The sequence below is a fragment of the Nothoprocta perdicaria genome, unplaced genomic scaffold, assembly GCF_003342845.1.
Source record: "Nothoprocta perdicaria isolate Ctin4 unplaced genomic scaffold, notPer1 scaffold_94, whole genome shotgun sequence".
Lineage (NCBI taxonomy): Eukaryota > Metazoa > Chordata > Aves > Tinamiformes > Tinamidae > Nothoprocta > Nothoprocta perdicaria.
In genome coordinates, this window is record NW_020456243.1 from 1,997,916 (window position 1) to 2,019,609 (window position 21,694).

At 42.1% G+C, this 21,694-nt stretch overlaps 1 protein-coding gene across 2 annotated transcripts in view; it reads right to left on the bottom strand.

The window, feature by feature from the left end:
* Positions 1–21,694, bottom strand: part of FAT3 (FAT atypical cadherin 3) — a 324,123-nt gene that overhangs the window by 6,186 nt on the left and 296,243 nt on the right. The window contains exons 22-27 of one of the 2 annotated variants that reach the window (XM_026052963.1): positions 17,946–18,414; positions 9,884–10,037; positions 8,398–9,053; positions 6,221–6,334; positions 2,748–2,807; positions 94–129 (exon numbers count right to left, since the gene is read on the bottom strand). In XM_026052963.1, coding sequence (XP_025908748.1) covers positions 94–129; positions 2,748–2,807; positions 6,221–6,334; positions 8,398–9,053; positions 9,884–10,037; positions 17,946–18,414 — 1,489 coding nt within the window. The remainder of the gene's footprint in view (positions 1–93; positions 130–2,747; positions 2,808–6,220; positions 6,335–8,397; positions 9,054–9,883; positions 10,038–17,945; positions 18,415–21,694) is intronic. The other variant, XM_026052964.1, reaches the window with a different exon arrangement.

Genomic DNA, 21,694 nt, shown 5'->3' on the forward strand with positions numbered 1-21,694 from the left:
CACGTGAAGCAGATCAAAGTGAAAAAAAGATTAACCAGTGCCCTCCCCACCCCAGCACAGACCAAGGGGCAGAATGCATCTAAGAAAAGTCACCTCTGTTGTAGTTCTGTCCTTGATCCATTACAGACACTGTCAGACACAAAGTGAAAAGTAAAAACTGGTAACTCGGAGCTGGCTACCAGCACGCTATCTTACAGATSAGAATACAAAATGCATGCATATTTCTAACGTACAGTGGGCTCAGTGTCATTTTTAGTAGTTTTAATTGCTCTTTATTTTAACGTACAAGATAAGCTTGCCCCGTCAAAAACAGACATACATAAAAGAAATGGTTATGTCGTGTATTATATTCCTTCTCTATCGGATCTTAATTGTTTACCCTCATTGAACAGATATGAAATTACATTAGAGCTGGGCTTCTTAACACAGAATGGGCTATCTGCCCTCTGCAAGGCTTTTAATTGCAAAGTACATTTCTCTCTCACTTGTTCACTTTGAAACAGAAAAATAAGAATCTACCATTCTCAGGGCCGGTTCAAACAAATCTGGGCCCACCTGGGCTCAGATACCATGGTGATGGGCACGGTATAAGAACCTGAATAGAATAGAATACAAAGCCATTTAATGGGGCTGTCAGCTACAGCGGCCCCCAGTCCCCAACCCGCCCGCCGCCTGCACGGCCATGCTAGCTGGTGGGGAGCGAGGCATTCCAGCATGGAGAGGGCACAGGCGCAGGGGAGAGCGCRAGGAGAGAGGATTCGTGTGAACAGGAGGGGAAGAGTAAGCTGCAGCGGTTTCTACATGAGATGCTCTTGTGCAGCCACAGGTTATTGGGCTTCATGCAAGAAGTCACTGGGCAAAGCCTCGAGACCGCGTTGTTGCAGGTGGTTTGGTTGGGGAATAGTCCTCTCGGGCATTAGTCTAAAGTGGGGATGACATAAATGGTGAGAGAGGACAATTCTCCAGGCCTCTGGCGATGAATACCACTCTTGCCCTTGCTTATCACTACATAGTGCACGGGTGACGTGATTTATTCATTAGCTAGAAAGAAGCTTCCTAACCGCTCTGTGTTAGCCTGGCGTGAGGAGGGTTGAGGCTACTGCAGGCTTAGCAGCTCTGTCTGAACCGGCCCTAACCCCATTTCCCTTCTCTTTCTTTCTCTTTCTTTCAAGTGGATTTGGCTGTCTTCCAATCCGTGCTTGTGTCAGGTACCTCCGAGCTGCGTCGTTTCGCCATCCCATAGAACCTCACGGATCTGCTGACTTGCACAACCTGCGGCTCCTGTGGGAAGGAGCCCTCATCCTGCTGCCCAGCCCCTCATCCCGCTGCCCAGCCCCTCATCCCGCTGCCCAGCCCCTCATCCCGCTGCTCAGACCCTCATCCCGCTGCTCAGACCCTCATCCCGCTGCTCAGACCCTTCCCTCCTGCGGCTTCAGAGCAACATTTCTGCCACTGATGCACCCTGAATTCCCGTGTGTCTAACAAAATTCACTGCTCTCATCAGCTCTGGTGCAGAACATCTAAGATTCACAGGTCTCACAAAGATTTCAAGAGTGAGCAAAACCTCTTGAAACTCCTGCTCAAAAATTTGGTGGCCTTTCTGTAGGAAGGTACGACCATTTATGGTAATGCTTTCTTTTCAGTGTTTTATTTTCTTATTTTTTTAAGTGCTGTTAGCCTTGGCTAACTTTCTATGGGACTGCCAAAACTGGGTCATTTTTACATTTCAGTAAGCAAAAGTGCCACAGACAAATATTCAAATGTCACCTTTAATTAAGACTAAATGCGCTTTCCAAAACCAGCGTGAGAATACCTCAAGAGAAAAATCAGTTATTTCACAGAAATAACTTCCTTGGTTATGATAACTTCATCTTTTAGCATTATTCAGGTTGGGCTGGCTGCAGTTTTCAAAGCTGACTTAACTTTGTTAAAGACGTTAAATTTTGGAACTCATGAATCACATGAGTTTATAATGAACTGACTTTCCCCAGGGTAAAGCATAAATAAATAAAAGTAATGTTCAGCTTTGAAAGATCACATTTTATCAGTACATGGCAAAATGTTTTGCAAAAGAGGAAAACAGTGATATTCCTCATTTACAGACAGAGAGACCGGTCTGCTTGCCTGAGGTTACAATCTGCCTGAGGTTCCCTGGGCAGTCAGCGGCAGGACTGAGCATTGGGCCACTGGACTCAACTGTGATGGTCCTTCCCAATGGTCAGGGCAATGCAGCCAARCTGCCTCACCATGTGACATCCTCAGGGTTGTGTCTTTACATGTCCTATCTGACACTGTGTGACCTAGGGCACACTGGCTACCTGCCTAACACGACTTCGCACCTCTCCACATAAGAGTTTATAATCCAGCTTTCCTGCCGCCTGGGATTCTTTACAGCCTTCCTGCATCTTCTTCAGCTTCCCGGCCTCCACAAACAGCATAATCCCAATGATTTGGCTGCATTATGAACTGAATCCTGTTTTCTCTGAAGGCAATGGAAATAAGCAAGCAAAACGCAGACTTGAACAGAGGAGGATGAAGCCCTCGGCTCCTTTTCTACCACCTCCAAATACCCAAAGTCACATCACTCTTGTGTTCTTGAGTTTGCTGATGAACATGCTGATCTGCAAATCTCAATCACCCGCCATGGTTTTGCTGGTCAGTGTAGATTAGTGAGGTTCTGCTGGGATGTTTCACAATGAGAACAGGAAGCATTGTTGCATAACAATAAGGAAAAAAAATTTAAATACCTTCATTTTCTATACTGTCAACTACATTGTTGACAAGCTGTATGACAGTCACTATGGAAGCTTGCATGGGAGGGAAAGCAGAAAATAAAGGGAGGGGAAGGACAGCTTCAGGTTAGTATTTAAAACATGGATCATACGTTACCATAATAAATTCAAACAGACAGAAGTGACATTGAATGAAAAAAAAGGCTGCCAACCAATTTATGATTTATGCAGTGGGTTGCAGGACATTTCATTTCAGATAATCCCATACATTTTCAGAATGGTGATAAATTCCAAAGCAGCATTTCCAAAACGGCATATGGGATGATGTATATCACCTCATAAATTCAAACAGACTGGCCAGCTGATTCAATTAACCACAGCAGTATCTTGTCTACCTGACACTAATTTCTAATTCATTCTTGCTTAAAGGTCTCCGGAGGCAGTGCCATGTGCTCCAAGGGATCATTATCTTTTAAACCATCACAAAATCTCAAATGGTGCAAAGCCCTCAGCTTAAACTACTTCCTAACAGGAATGTTTTACTTATTTACTGTATGTGCTGTTCAGTATAATGCCTCTGGGATTTTAAGCAGTACTATATAATTAAAAGGACACAGTCAAGTAGGCTTTGTTCAAAATTTGTTCTGCATTTGACAGAATACATTCGCAGATGCCCTGTACCTTGCAACTGTTTTAACAAAATACACTTTTCCCTTGAAACTGCTAATATAAAAAATGCAATCATTTTACCAAGCAGAGCCAAGCATGGCTACAAGGTGTCACCTTCTCAGTGACCTGCAGTTTGCACCAGTTGACACTCTGACACTCGAGAACTCGAGACAGAACCCACTCCAAACAGTGGGGAAGCTCTCACTGTGTTTGGTAGACACCGAACCCAACTGTCCCCCCTCTCTTTAATTGCTCTGAGAAAACTGACAGCTTTGGAGCAGGCTGAGGTTGGGACTGGAAATGCTGAGTCAGAGATATTTTTGGTGTCACAAAGTCAATAGACCTAGAGGCCACAGAAAATAAGTTAACTAGTAATAGCATCATTCAAATACACTGAACATATTGAAGACTCTGTTAAATTTTGGGCAAGAGACCAAGTATCTCATCAAATTTCCTCGGTCCTTGTGAATGCTTGCCAAAAAGAGCCTTGATAAGACAAAGAAACTATATTCTAGTGCCGTGACGAGCATGTTTATATGTTTATGCCATGCTTATGCCATCAGTGGCACTGGTAATTGTATAAGCAAAGGAGACTTACAGTGGCTAATGCATATAAACATTGTGCAAAAATGAGAGACGCCATGTCTGTGCAGCTGGGAATGGAGCCACAAGAGGAGTGTTGGTCCCCACTTCAGCAGGAAGGCCACAGTGCTGGTTTCCCTGCTGGTCTGAGTGAGACAGGGTGGAAGGAGCTGGAAACAAAGAAGCCACCACCCAGGTTTGCTCCTCTGCTAATGAGAGGGCCAGCCAATGACAAAAAGGGTAATGTGAGAAGGGGAAGCAATGTTTCTACAAGGATCTTGGAGCTATAGGCAAGGACAGTGAGAAACTAAAGGTCATGGAAGCCAGGGCCAGTGTAGTATCCTCATGGCAGCCAAGAGTTGGCTCAAAACTGAAAGGTGGCACAGTGTGGCACAAACCCCACACTGCTCTGGGGCAGAAAACTGGTGCCATCACTCTGCAGTGACCTGGACACTTGTGTCACAGCCCCTCCACTCCAAGCGACATGTTGACACGAGCAGTTCACAGCTCCAGCAGATCCCATTGCTTCTATGGTGCAAGAGTCAGAACTGTGGCTTTACCACATTGCCTCAACAAAAATTTCTTCAGAAACATGACACGAGCCTGCGTGTCCTCCCTGTCCGGCCAAATAAGCACCCGGAAAAAKTTGTCTCAACTCTAGAAGAAAAAGTGTGAAGAAGGAGCATCCTTTTTTATCTCCCTGAAGAACAAATTGCATTTGTTGCAGTTTCACTGACAACCTCTTAGTACTAACTAGATGAACTAGATGACAGGAAGAATCTGTGGCTCCAAAAGCAGAATCTTCTAGCCCCTATATTCATGTTACTGTGTACACATTTGCTGTCATCTGTATTTGTATTTTAGGCTCTTCTACTGCAAATCCTCTCCCATTCCTCTGCCAGTGCAAGAAAGCTAGAGCATGCTGCCSGTCACTGACCTCTGCAAAATGACTTGCATGATTTAAGTCCTCTCCCTCATTCACTCTGAAGACACATGAGCATTGATTTGTTTACACCCTGAACTAGAATTCTTATCTTTAAAGGCCATATTTTAAATGCAACTTTCACAAAATATGAATGGGCGCAGAAAGGCTAATTCAGCTTTGGAGGGTACTATGGCACTGACTTAAATGGAGGCAGGATCCCACACTTGAAAAGTCCAATTACTATTTGGGAGACACCAAAAGTAACAATGTGTTCAATAAATAAATAATCTGAGGAATTATTATAGTATCAACAATACTATCTTCTTTTTTTCTTCTTTTTCTTCAGGGAAAAGTGTCTGAAAAGCATCGAGAAGCWTGACAAAAACACTCATGACATTCGTGATGGAAAAAGGCCATAGCTAAACCAAAAGGAACTGCAAGTGCTCTTCAGTTTAAGGGCTTTTCCCAACATTTAAGAGTAGGAGGGAAGAGCTGCATGTCAYGACTGTGCAACTGAGTCTCCAGACAGTTCATTAACTGGTGTTGAAGATTATCACAAATAAATTGCACTTATAATCTTTTTCTGTGTATCTGAATGAGGCTTCCCTGACGTTCATCATTCCTCCCAGGCAGAAACATTCTCCCTTTTCCTCTCTTTGATCCACTGATCCACGGGCCTTAGGAGCAAATGTTTCATCTGACTTAGCAGGTCTCATTCAGGCTGCATCTGGCTCTGCCTATAATAACCCACTGAGATAACGATTTAGGACTTTTCAGAAGGCAACTAATATTCTCCAAGCAGGAATTTAAGGGTGCTCTCTTCTTTGTTCAGCTGTGATTACCAGGAAGAGGCCAAGTCACCAAAGAAAGATTGCTCACTGCWGCACGTGGAGCACTAGCAGAGTTTTGCTGGGCCCATGAAGGAGACCTGGCACGCTGCACAGAAATCCCTGTTGCACTGACCAGTAAAACATGAAAGTCATCCTGTTCAGGAGGGAAAATGGTAGCAATCCTACAGTTAAGCATGTTCCCTATTAGTCAATTTGCACGCTGGCAAAGAGACCCTGCTATATCACACCTCTAATTCACTATCCAGCTTAGAAGTGATACAACAGCTGCAAACATAAAGATTCTAATTACAATCATAAAAGTAAAAAAAAAAAAAAAAGGCCACAAGCAGAGTTCAAACCCGGGACTTTCTAACTTCCACTGTTATTAAAGGGTTTTCTAGATATTTCCTATATTTTTTTAATAGTACTAGAAAAAGAGTTCAATCCCTTTGTCCCCAGCATAAGATGAAAGCATCTCTTACCATTGTCATCACCCGAATCCGACTGGAAGGAGCTGAGGGACTGTACTTCGGAGTTGCTGCCCTTATTGCTTCCTGCAAAACAGGTCACTTCTTCAGCGTCATCAACCCCTTTACCTTCATTGACAGCGAAAACAAAGCAGAACAGTACTCTATAGGTATGCACATTTGCCTATTTATACCATGGAGCCTTTTAAATGTTGCCACCAAGCAGCCTTTTTTTTAGGTCAGAACAGAATTAGTTCCTTCAGACAGAAGAAATGACCTATTGGTTAAGAAGGCAGCTGATGGAAATACTTAAGACTTTTGAAGCATCTGAAGCCCAAATAGTTTTTCAAGTGGTTCACACCACCATAATCAAGGAAACAAAATCTGTATTCAATATTGCTTTTTCCACGCCATGTTGTCTCAGCAGCAAAGAAAATGAAGACTTAAACACTGTGGTATAAACATCTTATACAAGAGATCACAGTCACATTTATCTTTACTGTTTATTTCCTAATTTGAGAATCTCATTAAAAGCTCATWCAAAGCTTGGAGAAGTTATTGGGCATCTTTGAAATCACATCAGTGATCCTTGGATCAGATTGTAATGGCTCTGCTGCTGACAAACAGCAGATTAACTTACATTACTTTTCATCAAGAACATTCATTCTGGACAATTCTCATGTGATTAAACACACAAAAATAAGTACATTCAATCACACATTCTGTGAGTGATAATAAGGAACAAAAAGTTATCCTTCATAATAAGCACTGAGATACCTGAGCTAATTACAGCTGGCCAAGCTCAGGTGCTGCAAACAGGCTATGCACACAAGTTCAGCTCTGCACCTGCTGTCTGCAGGTATTTCTAACCAGCACGAGGCACCTCCACATGGTAATGGTTGATTAGCTCCTGCTGAGAAACAGGGTACCTGCTAAAYGGAATGAGTGCTGCAGTAATGAAGCTGCACTGCTTCCCACTTCTTGACAGCTGAGGTCAGTCTCTGGGGTACATCCTCATATTGTACAGAATGTTTTTTTTTTAGATACTAGCGTTATCTGTGGCAGAAACACCCAACARAATACAGAACAGAACACACATGGAGCTTTGTAGACTTATTCTTTCAGTCAACAAAGGTAAAGCTCCACCACTACAAGGAATACAACCTGGAGAAATGATAATTATCCCTGATTTATGCTAGAAGCTCTTTGCCGGGGTGTTGCCTTTGATGAAAATACGCATGTCAAGACATAGTTATAAGGTAGTTTCAGATTCCTCTCTCTATTCCTCAGATCATATTGTCCGAAAAAAAATGGGAATATAAAAATTCTTGGTCGTAGGCTATTACGTGACAGTTCTAGTTTAAGCAGGCAATGGAATTGGATGTATGCGGAAAAAATTCCAGCCCATATGACCTGTCTTGACTTTTGAAGACAGATAATGCAGGACCTTGACTTTGACCCTGTGAACAGGTATTTCCTGAAGTGACAGAATATGTCAAGTTTTCCTACAGCTTGTTGAGGAATGGTGGTTTTGCTATGATACTAGGCTGGAGAAACACAGCACAAATGTGTTAACTGTGAGAATCAGAAGTTTTGTAATCTTTCTGATACTGAATGAAGACAGGAATGCAAAGGACTGAAAAGGTGATCCACTAAGTAGTGCATGATTCCCTGCTCCTTTACAGAGACACTGGAAATAACACAAAATATTTGATAGTGCAGTAGAGCTCCTGCAAAACAGAACTGCTTCTTGCAAAAATTTTTAGGATTTTGAACTTCCTTGGGAGACTAACTGTGCAATGACAACAGAGCTTGTAGTGAAAAATTAAACCTTTTTTTTTCTTTTTTTTTTCCAAGGAAAGATGCTTGCATTTTATCACTTGAAGAAGCATACCTGCTTTCTGAAGGAGCAAGACAAGTATTATGTTTAGTCATATTTAGATGCATATTAAGTAGAGCACTTGTATGCCTAGTGTTAAATATAGCATTTCAAACCATAATCATTTCTTTTTGAAAAGTACGTCACTCTTCAGCTTAGTGCATTAAATGTTCTCCATCATACTCGCAGGGCATTTGTCAGAGAACATTTTCTGATTCATTCTGCTACTCCTGCGCTACTGCAACTGCCACATCCAAAAAACGGCACTTACCTACAGCAGGAAAGAGCGAGAAAAGTGAGCGGCACTACTTACTTTCTGTCCCGGCGTCCCATGTGCTTTTCCTGATGGAGTCACAGTCTGAGCGGCAGGGAGACACAGCGGGCAAGTTTGGAGCTACGCTACACACCACGACACCCCGCCTTGCCGTCAGTATCCGAGGGGACTCGGGATGAAACGTCGTCATCTCCTGGTGCTCCACCCCAAGGCCATCCACTATCTTGTCCAGGTTATTCCGCGAGTCACTTTGAAAGCACGGAGTATAGGCCATGGGCCTCACGGGAACCTGTGGAGGCCCAACCTCCTGGTAGATGTTTCTGCTGTCTCCACTGTTCCTGATGTTCTTGAATTGGATGCCGTTACTCTTGTTGAGCAGGGCGGCAGTAGCCGGATCCTGCACCAGGGTGATATTGTTGCGTGAATAGTTCTTCCTGAACACTTTCTTGCGGAAAATGATGAAGAGGACAATCAGCACAAATATGACAAACAGGACCACGGCTATGCCTATTAGCTCCTCCTTGCCGACGTATGAATGTCCAGCCTGTATATTGGGTACCACCACAGGCCGAAGGCCGCAGTACTGCCCCACGTAGCCAGGAGTGCAGTTGCACAGAAAGGAACCAAAGATGTTGACACAGGAGCCACCGTTTTCACATTCTTCTCTCTCACACTCRTTGATATCTTCCTCGCACCTTGAAAGAACGAAAGGAGAACGTGGATCTTGAAGAATACTTAGCAACAGCCCAGCTTGCATGTGATGACTTGGGTTGCCAAGGGGCACCACTACAGTCAACACCTTGACAGTATTTAGCAAATGGCTGTATTAATATTATCTTATTTTATGGCATTTATATTTTTCTACAGATAAAAAAGCACTCCATGGCTTTCTAACTCAATAAAATGGAAATATCAAGATGGACCTAAGAGTTTAAAGCATCTGATAGRATCTAGCTTCTTGATTCTTAATGCTGCTCACAGAATGCAGCATTTTTATACTTTTCTGGAACTGTCCCATGGGATTCAGTACAAAATATTAGGAAGATTCAGGGAGAGAATAGCAGGGAAACTAAATATAGGTAAAAAAWAGAGTACTAATTTGAGAGAAGAGGTGGAAATAATGAATATGTAAAATTGCTTAGAGCCGAACCTAAAATGAGCAAATATTAGAGAAGTATTAAAAATTAGTAAGAATAACTTCARACAGACAGAAAATTGAACAGGTGACAAAAATAAAACAAAAAATAAAAACAAAAACTGAAACAATGAAAAAATGAAACAAGCCACACGAGAAAAAGGAAAATGCCGAAGTGCGGGTGAGGGGATTTTTTTGTTTCTACACTGCATATATGATGAAGGTCAGGATTTTTAAAAAGTGAATGTAATAAATTCAGCTTTTATGGCAAGCCTAAGGTGACTAAATAATTTTGACTGCCTTTTTGCTAAACAAATATTAGTATTTGGGTACCCAATGCCCTATCACCTCGGCTACACCCTCCATCACCATGTGGTGGGGCTTACTTACGTTACGCCCGTCAGGCCGTTTTTGCAGTTGCAAATGAAAGCGTTGCCGATGGGATCACATGACCCTCCRTTTCGACAGGGATTTGGGAAGCAGGCTGTAATCTCTGACTCACAGTTTCTTCCAGTGAACTGGGAGAGACAGTCGCACTGATAGCCTAGTAGGTGAGGAACACAGAGAGAAATAAATCGGATGTCTGGACAATTGAAGCTCTTGTTTACAACGAAGGACCAGAGGAATCACTGCAAACCAAGAGTTCAGTTGCAAGAAATATTCTAAATTAAGGATATACTTCCTGCTTTCCCCTTGGCCCCCAGAAAGACCACATTTGCTGAGAAGAGCAGCCTGCACTTCTCCTGGGGCTTCACTCAGGAGCAAATGCATTTCTGCATCTGCCTTTTACAAGGAGAGCACAGTAGGAATGTGACAGCAATAATAAAACACTTGACAATGATACTTCACACTTTCATAAAAGGCATCATCCAGACATGAGCTATGAGCTTCATAAGGGTAGCTGAACTCGTCAATGCCATCTCTAATCAGAGCTGATTAGCTGCAGTGTTTGCTATTAGAAAACTGATTAATCACAAGCTGGAATAAATCAGATACAACTCTGCTCAAGTAGAGAGGGACCTTGTGGGATCATGGTCCTGTTTCCATACTTTTTGCCTGCAGAGCAGCAATAACAGTCAGAAACAGATTCTGAAATGATCAGTTCTCTTCTCCAACTACTAAATGACATTTTTTAACTCTCTTCATGATTTCATATGGCAAAAAAACTTTAATAAAAACTTTATTTAAGGTCATAAAGATATACAGTGAAACAGCGCACCGCTTTGGATTGTGAATTAGACATTTAAATCCCAGTCCTTTTTCACTCCAAGAGAGCAAGGGCCATGTAGTTGGGGATAAAACGAAAATGTGGCTCAGGCAGTTCCTGGGAGGAGAAAGTCTCCTGGATTAGAGATATTGAGCTAGCTAAGTCTTCCCAGAAATCTGTAATCTAAATGCTCCAAACAGACATGAGAACTTGTAGGCAAGGTTCAAACCTAGGTATGGTGTTAACATATCAAAACAGCTTAATGAAAACGTTGTATTAAGCAACKTGAACAAGAAAACTTCCTGCAATTAATACTGCTGAGATTAGAGCTGAAATGGCTCAATGCAACGCATTTTGTGTTAGAATTTTGGAGATAAGGTGATGTAGATGAAATACCACTCCATTGGTGATAAACATACATGCTTTAAAAAAAAATGATATCTATTCATCTGAAGCCATGTACAAGTTAGARATAGGCATTTTAAAAGACACTGTTCTAGGAAGGAAGCCAGGAATTTAAGGCACAGTTTTGAGGAAGAGAATTTCACAGAAACAATTTGGAAAAGCCCAGTGGGTGCACGAGGCAAAACCAATTCTGCATGAGGGCTGCCACATCTTTTATGTCCTATCATCTGGTTCAACTCCCCTTGTTCCATTATTCTAAATGAATTCTTTGATGAGGACAGGCTCTAGAGAACATACTTGGAACCAGACTTACTGGCTTATTCAGTCAAGAGTCCAATCCCATTTAATTTAAGATAAATGAAATAGATACTCAAATATCATGGTGTTTTGTTGCTCTACTCTAAAGAGGAAGATAGAAGCACTGTTGTTTTCAAGGTTTCAGAGTTAATGAARAGAAACAATACCACTTTGGGAATTCCCATAGCACGTTTGGTCTGCATCAGCAGGATGGGATTATTTTTTGGGCTCTTGTATGTATTTCATTCGGCTAATGAGAATAACCTTCTGGAGAGATGGAGACCTGAGACTGAAGCATTGGAAAATTGAGAATGCACTGGCCATTGTATTTTGAAGCCATCCCTAYGGAAGACTTATTATAAGCTGGAAAAGTCCCTGATCTAGAAATAATGTAGGAGGAAATCACAGGATGAGTAAGTAAAGCTTCAGTGTTCCATTTTATGACTGAACAGTGACATCTATAGTTCAAAAATTTAGAGTAATGTTTTTATATATAATTTTATGGTCTCTCTGAGTTTAGTGAAACGAAAATATTCAATTCAAACATAAAACTGTTTTATTCTTAAATGCACTTTTGCTGTATATGATGACAGAATTGATATTTTTTTGTTTGTTAAATGATATTTTAAACTAAGTTATTTTCAGTGACTTAAAAAATCCTGCATCTAAATTACTAATTGCCAATCACTATTAAAACATCACCTACATTTTCACTTCTTCCACTTGCTTCAATCACATTAATTCCAATTCTGGGTTCTCATTCATTGTCATATTTTTTTCACTGCGGTCAACCTGAGAAAGACTGTTTAGCACAAAAAAATCRAAAAAACTCTTTTGACTCATTACAAAAAGGTGGATTTATTCATTATTGTTGTTACTCATTATTAAAGGTGTACTAACTTACGTGAACATTTTATACTAAGAGGAGAAACTGATTGTTTTGTACGGATCAGAGCTCAACAGGGTAGCGTACAAACAAAAAACAACATGAAAAGCTTGTTTACGAAAGTGTACATTTTTGACTGAAGTCAATGTAAGGATCTCCTGGTGGAACACAGACACATGCTGGAAGACTGTGATCTGGAAAAAATATTCTTGATCAGGAGTGCATTCCAGATCTAACAAAAAATGCTTATTGCCCTTTTAACTTAATATCCACAGAATATATTATTTGTTTCCTCCCCTCCTTTTAGCACAAGAATAAYAAGCAAACTTTCCACAGCCACGGACAGCACAGTTGAAAGAAACATTATGTGTCCCTCTCTTCTCAGCAGGGGAAGAAGGAAATCTCTTTCCAGCTATCTAGGATTGCTCGTGCYACAACAGGCACTACCCAGAGGGCATCAAGAGCAAGGACAGGCTCCAGACATCAGGCTGTTCCTAGGCTAGCAAGCCCTGCCTTGCTAGTGTGTCCTTTTCAGTCAGACAAAATGTTAAGAAGAAAAAGGATATTTCAATCTGTACTGTGCTTTAAACGAGGACATGACATAGGTTTCCTGTTTACACCTATGTTTGTTTGGCATTTAACAAAAAGGGCAAGCAGGAAAGGGAATGCAGCTAACATCTTTGCTGGGAGAATTCCCAGCCTGAGCATCTCAATGCCTCTTTATCCTATTTGATAAAGCCTCCTGTGTTACTTGGCTTTATCAAAGAGGTTGCTCCTTAGTGATGCCAGTTCTTCTTCTGAACATGTGTATGCTCCCGTTTCAATTTAGCACATGCAAGAGGGCCTGAATTTCATTTGGTACAAGCGTTGGCTCTTGCRTTTGATCTCACCCTGTAGTTCCTTTCCATGCTGTGAAGCTAGACCTAAAACAGGCCTGACCTTGGTCTTGCTCACCAGAACCTCTCATGGTGAAAAGCACTGGTGTTCTGGTATTCCAGAACTGTCTGTTTGTCAGCCATACAGATTGCTGCCACTTCAGATTTATCTWACCTGTCTTTAGAGATGTGACCATTGTCTCATGACAAAGTTGGTATGAAAAGTTGGTAACCCTGGTTTTATTAGACCAATGCCTTCTATGAAACTATCAGCAGGACTGGGCTGTATTTGCTTTGAAGCTAGTAAATTAAATCCACCTATCTAAAAATATAGCTAGAACATAATTTACAAAAAATTCTAAAACCTTTTATAAATGAACACTGGCATGCAAATTTGGGACATTAAGAGTAATGTTTGCTGTTTTGCTTGTGTGTGTGTGACTGAGCAAGAACATATTCAAATCCAGGTCCATGGCTATGGCATTAATACACAGTATTTCTCTACACATTGTTCTACCTAATTTTCAAAATACCCATGTCTGAATGTTGCTAACATGTTTCGGTGATTAAAATCACCATCTCAGTTTAAGCTGCAATTCTTTCCTCTCTTTGGATTTTAACTTTGTTGATGAAAAAAAAAGAGGAAGAAAAAAAGAGGAAGGTTTCAAAGAACGAGTAGTGGGGAAAACAGTAGCTTTCTCTTCTCATGTTCTGCCTACCTGTCTTGGCTTGATAGATATTTCTGCTCAAATGCTTTATATTCAAATAAAATTGCCTACTCATATAAGCCATTATTTCAATCAAATCCAGATGTATGTAGGACTGATCAAATTAAAAGGAAGTAACTATACTTATAATTGCAGGTCTAAAAGCACTTTTTTTTTTGTGGTTGAAAAGCTTTGTGTGGTATTCAGATTTGATTACAGTAAAGCTTTCCATTGCTGTGATTATTCATGTTGTTATTCAAGCCTATAAACATACACTTACTATTGGCAGAATTGGTAATGCCATTCTATTATTAAAGTTGTGTGACACTTCCCATTTTAAGACCTCATATTCAGCAGCTTATAACATACCCAGCCTTTATAAACACGTGGTTGAAATTTATCAGGAAATTTCAATTCCAAGAGCAAAGCAGTTTCTGAGGAAAAAATATATTGGCTTCACTGACCCACATTTAAGAGRAGAAACTAGAAAAGTGGAAAATATGCCCTGTATTTCAGGGATGTGGTTTCCAGTGTCTCCAAGAAAACTGCCCAGATCCGTACACAGCAGAAGCCTGGTCAGAGATGAGCATGCAGTATTTGGTGGTGACTTCCCTCATGCCAGCTGCTGGGGTCTCCTGAGCTGACCCAGTAGATTCCTGTTTCTGGGCATCACCTTTGCCACCTAGACCGAGCTCTCTCACCCATCCACAGCACTGCTCCTGAGCYAGGAAATTCAAGGTTGCAGCAAATACATCCATATGGCAGGAGGGCACACTCAGCGCATGTGAAAGCGTGCAACATTTCTAAAAGCAGGGCTGTAATATGGCTCTATTCCCATAGCTGAATGGTGAAGTAAAAGGTAAGGAGAGGCATTTTTGTTAATGATGGACTTGAATATTACCTAGTAATATTGTGTGTGTGTGAGAAAGACAGTAATATTTACAGATATTTCTATTCAGAAAGGAAGATACCAAAACCAAAAGGAATATAGTTGGAGATCTGTATTTTACATGACCAGTTTATGCAAATTATATGCAAATCAGACAAGGCCCCTTTGGATTCAGGCATGTAGCCCACCACCTCTTTGATATTATAATGCTGGGCAATCTTTCTTTGAGTGTTTCCTTTTAAAGGTAGCTACAAGTCTGAGCTCTCTTCTCTCTTAATTCTCTTGTAAAGTACCATAGGACTTTGTATGGAAAAAGGATGCTAAYAGTATGAAATCTTGAATTGCAAAATTCAAATTACAAGACTTAATTTATTAAAATAAACTGTGCTATTATGTCAAACACCCATTGCTTAGGAAAATGAGCATTATTCTCCMATAACTTTAATAGGAGAAAAACATCATAGAAAATATGAGTGAGGAGATTCTGATGAGGCTGAAGACATTAAGCCTGGGAAAGGAGCCTTTGCTATCACAGTATGTTTATGAATGCTTCCTTTTCCTCCCTGCCCTCAAATACTGTTTTCTTTATGAAGATTAAAAAAAAATGAAGATTTACTTCATTTTTTTAAATTTTGGATCAAACTAGGATGCTAACATCTATGCCAGCAAGTACAACATCCTGCCTTTCTTAAGTGCATGCTGCAATTTGTGGCTCTGTAACGAGCATTTGCAATGCTGTGGGGCTCTCCTCTCCATGGGATTTAATTACATGGTCTTTTCATGCACGGAACACACAAACACCAGCAGAATTACTTCGCCTGGTGGAAACAAAAATATCCACGACTTCTCCTAGTGGGCCGGCTTACAAAACCACCGAAGCATATTTAGGGCCCACTGCTTTGGAATTATGGCATTATAACTATCCTTTATTTACATGCRCTGCTGAGGCAGTAAAAACAGCAAACATTTTTTCACGGCAGGCAGCTGGAATATCGCCGCAGGGCAGAGGCCCCCTCGCCGAGGCAGTGCCGCAAGCGAGTTTAACAAATCCTGCGCCCAGGCTGCAGGCCGCAAGTTAGGCCGACACCGGAACCGTGCGTGTCACTGCAGTAATGAAACAGATCTGGTGTTTAGGGCCACCAGTGTCTCCTCCACCTCACTGCTGCCCTCAGCTCCAACCGGCACGCACAYGGCCCTGGGAAAAAGATCACTGTAAAGTGATTTGTTAGAAAGGTTTCAATTTACCCATCATGAGATTGCTGAGCAGTACTGTAAATAGACTCCAGCAAAATCAATAGACGGAGCTGCTCCTGCACTTCCAGGCTGCGAGCGTGGTGAACGCTTAACCTAATTTATTAAGTACGGAATCTGAATCAAAGCCTTATTACCACCACATTCATCTCGCTCTCTTATTTCCGAAGAATTTAAATCATCTGTTTTAGCAATTTTCTCAATGGCCAGTGCATCCTTTTCCCTTGGGATTATCTTCCTTTGGCTCCTGCCTTGTATTTTTGCAGCACTCGTTTCCTTTTCTTCCCTCTGTCTATTTTGCCATCAGCCRTGGTCAACTAGAACGTTTACCAAGCAGGATCTGGAGCAGGGCAAACTTGAAAGGAGATCTCGAAAGGAGAGTCCTTGGCACTGGTGGTGGTGGCTTGGAGGCAGAGGGTTTCGGCAGCAGAGAGAAACAGGCTCCCAGCAGCTGTGATCACACCTAAAACTCACATGTTCCTCCTAGGCAGGGCAGGAACCCATCCTGGTGGGCTGGTTGCTGCTGCCCTTGGAAATGACAGTTCCTCTGCTCTATGCTCAGGAAGCTCAGACAGGCTGGGAGAACAYTGGAAACAGTTGGACTGTGGCCTTGGCTCTGCAGAAGCCACAACCCAGCTCCTTCATTAAGAACAAGCTTCTGCTGACGTGCAATGCTTAATTTTTGGAGGGAGGTATCAGCTATGTGTTATTATTGGTGCACATATATAGGTGTACATATGTGTTATTTTTCATTATTCTCAGCTAAAATAGGAAGGTTTGAAAAAGTCCACAAACTATAACTTGGCTAGAGTTTTCCTAAGGGAAAGGTCCCGGATGCACAAAATCAATCGTGTGTGTAAGACAAGGAAAGGAAAAGAAGGTACAGGAGAAGCCCGTAAAAACACAGAGAATCCAGAGGAGATGCTAGCTGAGACATCTCAGCATGAGGAAATCCAAATTGTTACTATATAGGGCAGCTATATAGCAGTTCATGTAAGAAATTTATGTGTGGGTCTAGACATTCAGTTTTGGTCAGATTACAGGCTTGAAGACTAAGCCGTCCTAAAGCTAAGGATGTTCCTRAAGTTTAGAAAGAGATTGCTGTGAACAGCACCATCATAAAAATTCCCCAGTAATGAAGGACTAAGCAGGTTGGGCATAGAAAACCTCTGTCTAGGTGAGGGATTGGTAGGAACTCAGAAAACCCTGAGTTTGAGCTTTTCACTGCTAAGATGCTGACTATTCTTACGGTTCTTTCAACCTGTGCTCTTGATCATATCTAGTAAATCAATAATGCCAAATCACAATACCCACCACGTAACCACTGGACAGGAACCTCTGATATATGCACTGTTTAAATCAATGCCTTTTAAACTTTGGGTAGCATTACCTGGATCTTGAGGCATTCTGACCTTCAAGGAAGCTTTAAAATAYACTTCTGGGGGGGTTTGTACTGGTACGGACTCGCTATTTTACACACAGACATGTAATCACATTACTCACTCCCCAAAGGACCAAGGTGTTTGTGGACAGCTCAGTAATTATTTGYGACAGCTTCAGAAACACACAAGGCCACACTGCTGTTACACCTGTGACGGACAGTAGAGATCACCATCTTCATGCAACCTTTGGAGCTGTAACTCAATCCTGAAAACCCAGCTAGGCATTACGGGAACTGTAATTCTCTTGGTTTCCATATACCCGGAATTATACTAGCAGCCAATAAATCCATTTCCTTCTYCAAAGCTAATGTCAGGAGAAGGTGCACAGCTTCATTGTTACAGAGCATGCAGTGTTTATAAAGTTGCAGTATCTCTCCGTTTTAGGGARTCCACAGGATTTCCCAAGCATGTTGCTGCATAAGGGCATTGCTGACAATAAGTTGTAGGGGGGGAAAAAAAACGTGAAAGACATAAGGTAATGCAAAATATTTACCACCAGATGGCACGCTCGTACAGGTCCCACCGTTCTGGCACGGATGCCTCTCGCAGGCATCGGGGTAGAGAACACAGCCAAGCTTTAATTCGGTCAGGCCAACCACTTCTGCAAAGCTGCTGCGCTTGTTCTGCAGYGGCAGCTCGTTGTTGTTTAGGACCACAGAGTCCAGGCAGCCCTGAAAGCCACTCAAGACCTGTGTTGTTCTCTTGTCCGTCAGGCTCCGGACGTTGTCCACTTGGACCTGGGCTCCAAAATACACAGAGCTATCCGTGCTCAGGGTCTGGAAATAGAGGGGGGCTTTGCGGCGCTCCACGTAGCTGTCGTCGAGGGACARGCTCGTGAAATTGCGGTTCAGCTCCAGGAAGACCGAGTGCCAACTTCCGTCATTTACAGCCCGGCCAGAAATTCCCAGGATCCCTGGGCCGCTTCCACAGTCCAACTGGAACCACAGTTTGCCATCCACAATCTGCGAGAGGAAAACAGAAATCCCAGCRCTTCAGACACCCGCACATCTCACAACCCACTCACAGGCTGGACCCGCAAACCTAGAAGTCTCCTGGACAGTCTGCATGCAGACTCAACCTGTTCTCCTGCATAACACTGAAACAGCAAAATGTAACTTCAGCATCAGACCAAAGCATAATGTAATAAAAATAAGTCTACTAAGAATTTACAAAAAGCTGTAGACAAACTGTAGAAATAGCAACACATAATCCATGAGAGGACTAGGAAAACAGTCTATCTCCTTCAATAGGGCACAACTTGGAAGACCCAAGTTCTGCTCTTATCTCTGCTGCTAAGGGTTAGACCCATAACCCATTAGATCCATAGATCCCTAACCCATTCCCTTGGGCAAGTCCCTCCATCTCCCAACAATCGGTGCTGCTGAATGGGCAGCTCTTCAGGGCAAGGAGTCACCTCTCAGTGTTTGAGAGATGCTTGAGGAAAAATGATCAGTGCCTGCCCTGTACTCTAGCAAGTGATGTTACGTGCTCTGGAAATGCACTTAACGGACTCAACTCCTGTGTGTTCGTAGTTTTGAGGAGTATCTCATTGGATATGCACTTTTCCTTACGTGTTGTAACTTCAGGTCCYCTACTGATCAACACAAAGCTTCTGGCTGGTCAAAGGCCAGTTACATCCCAGGACATACTGGAACTACCCGCTCTCTGCCTACCATGCAGATTCTGTAAGATGGCTTCTGTTTCTCTTCTCTTCCTTGTATATATGCTGGGTTCAGGCCTTTGGAGGGATTGTTATGATTTCTAACAATCCCTTTTGACCTTTGCCAAGTGGGCAGGTGCAACGGGAAAGCTGAGGAGCGTGGTGTGGGAGATGGGGCACTGGAGAGGACTGGGAGATCGTCATTTAATCTGTCCATATTTCAGCTTTAAAATCCCAAAAAGCGAAAGTCTAAAAGCAAAACCTGTCCAGGCTTGGAGGGGACCCAGGTGGGGATGAGAGTGGATGYAGTTACCCACAGAGCGAGAGAGAGAGATGTGAAGCAGAGGCTCGTGTCTCCTTGGGTTGGAAGTCCTCATGACGTTCATGCCAGGAGGCTGGGGCCAGCTAAATGTAGAGCAAGGGTACAGAGTGCTGTTTTCCTTCATTAGCATTTACCCAAAGATTCTAGGTTTCTCTAACAGATGGCAGATAAGTTTAAAATGGCTGACAGATAGGAGGTAATTTCTTATGACATGTTAATTGGATTGAAGCTCTCTGAAAGCTCTTGCAAATATTTTATGTCATGCTCTAGGAAGCATTTATTCCTGCAAGYCCCATCTCAAGACAGTTCTGTCCCATTATTTATCCCCTGTAAAGTTCAGGTGCTGTGTCCTTTTTCAGCCTTCCCTGTAGCACATGTTGTACTCTGCCCCAGTTTACTCAATGCAACTGCTGTCCTTCAGCCTCTCTCAAACGATGCTATGTTGAGAGCTGACTAGAGCTTACACTAMCTTCCTTCTTCCAAGTACTGAATTAGATTCATCACTACAGCTAGTGAAAACACAAAAGAGAGGGGAGAGGAACCTGTTCTTAGGGCCTGGACCCATCTATGCAATGGACAGAAGAACCAAAATGTCCTCCTCTGTACAGAGTTGCTATGACCGTCAAAGGGTCTTGGGTCAAAAATGCAAAATCCCACCAGAGTTTGGTGGCCCTCTAAGATGGCATAGCTAAGGCTTGACATGAGGATGCTGCCTCATGTCCATGTTATTCTAGACTGAATGACTGCACAGYCATTTTAACAGTGCTAGCTGGCAACTACCTTTGGCATGGGTTGGAGCCATCACTCAAACTCATCTCCACCATGACGAGCATAGCTTGAAGGTAAATGGTCAATCCACACAAGCAGACCCTGCTCACAGAGTCTCCAGCAAGTAAATGTCTGAGACCTTACAAGTCACTCCAAGTAAAGAAATCTTGACATACAGTCTGGAGTGTTTTTTGCCATTTCCTGGTGCTTAAGACCTATACTTGGACAGAATGTGAGTCTGTGCAATACATTAAAGCAAAGTTTCCCCCTTGATATTATTCCTATTCCTGTTCTTATTCCTATTCATACTAGCATTTTACTACCCTAGGAGATTTACAAAACCATCCAGAAGAAAACTAAGGGTAAAACCTTAAGTTCTAATCATCTCTGAACTTCCTTTAGCAATTCCCAGACCTAAAGTCTTACAACCAGCTGAATCTAAGTTGGTGTGTAACCTCAAGCAGATCTGTTGACATCAGAAAGTCATGGTGTCAGCCACAGTACCCCACTGCTCCACAACTGCTTGGTTGGGGTAGGCACAGAGATGGCTAAAGAAGGTGACCAGTTCCTCAGGAATGACAATTACCCATCTACTCTGCATGACAAGTAACATGCAGAAAGAGCCATAAGAAAAGCCCAAGAATATTCCCCTACTATGGGTGGCTGGTTATTGAAAAGTCATTGACCTGCAGAATGTAATGAAACTGGAAAGAAATGAGATCTACTACTGTAACATAACATGCTTGAGGGATGAATGTTCRTTATTTATACAACTCAATTAAAAAAAGCTCATGTGTGTATAGAAAAAGAAGTCTGGATTCACTTTTCACTAAAAAATCCTTTCTCATAGGACTCAACACTCAGCTATAAACTATTTCTGTAGATTGCMATTGGGCCTATAAAAGCATCTGCTGAGCCTCCTCAGTCTTGGTAAAAAAGATGTCCTATAAACTGAACTAGTTTTTCTCCAGCGATGAAGCAATAGTTTATTTGCTCCCTGTGTAACAAAACAGTCCACAAAACTTTAAGGTGCTGCTCAGGAAGTGCAGTCTGACTCAATGTGATTACAAATCATACTGAAAAACACAACTACCACAGAAKGCTTTGAAAAGCAGCTTTCATGGATAAGCAGTTACTTCTCTCCTTACTCTAAAGGTTTTTACTATGAAAACTGTTCTTCTACTGACTGTATATAACACATTCACCTCCCCAAAGGCTACTTACACCCTGAAGAACCCACCRCCTGCGTGCCTATTGCCCCTATTCACAGAACATGCTTTTCCAATTACCTTGCTAAATGCAGCACAAATATGAGCACCTGGGATAAATATTACACCATTTACATCTGGGAATCCATGATTTAAAAGATTAACCATAAAAATGTTTTTTTCTTTTCTTTTCTTTCTTTCTTTCTTTCTTTCTTTCTTTCTTTCTTTCTTTCTTTCTTTCTTTCTTTCTTTCTTTCTTTCTTTCTTTCTTTCTTTCTTTCTTT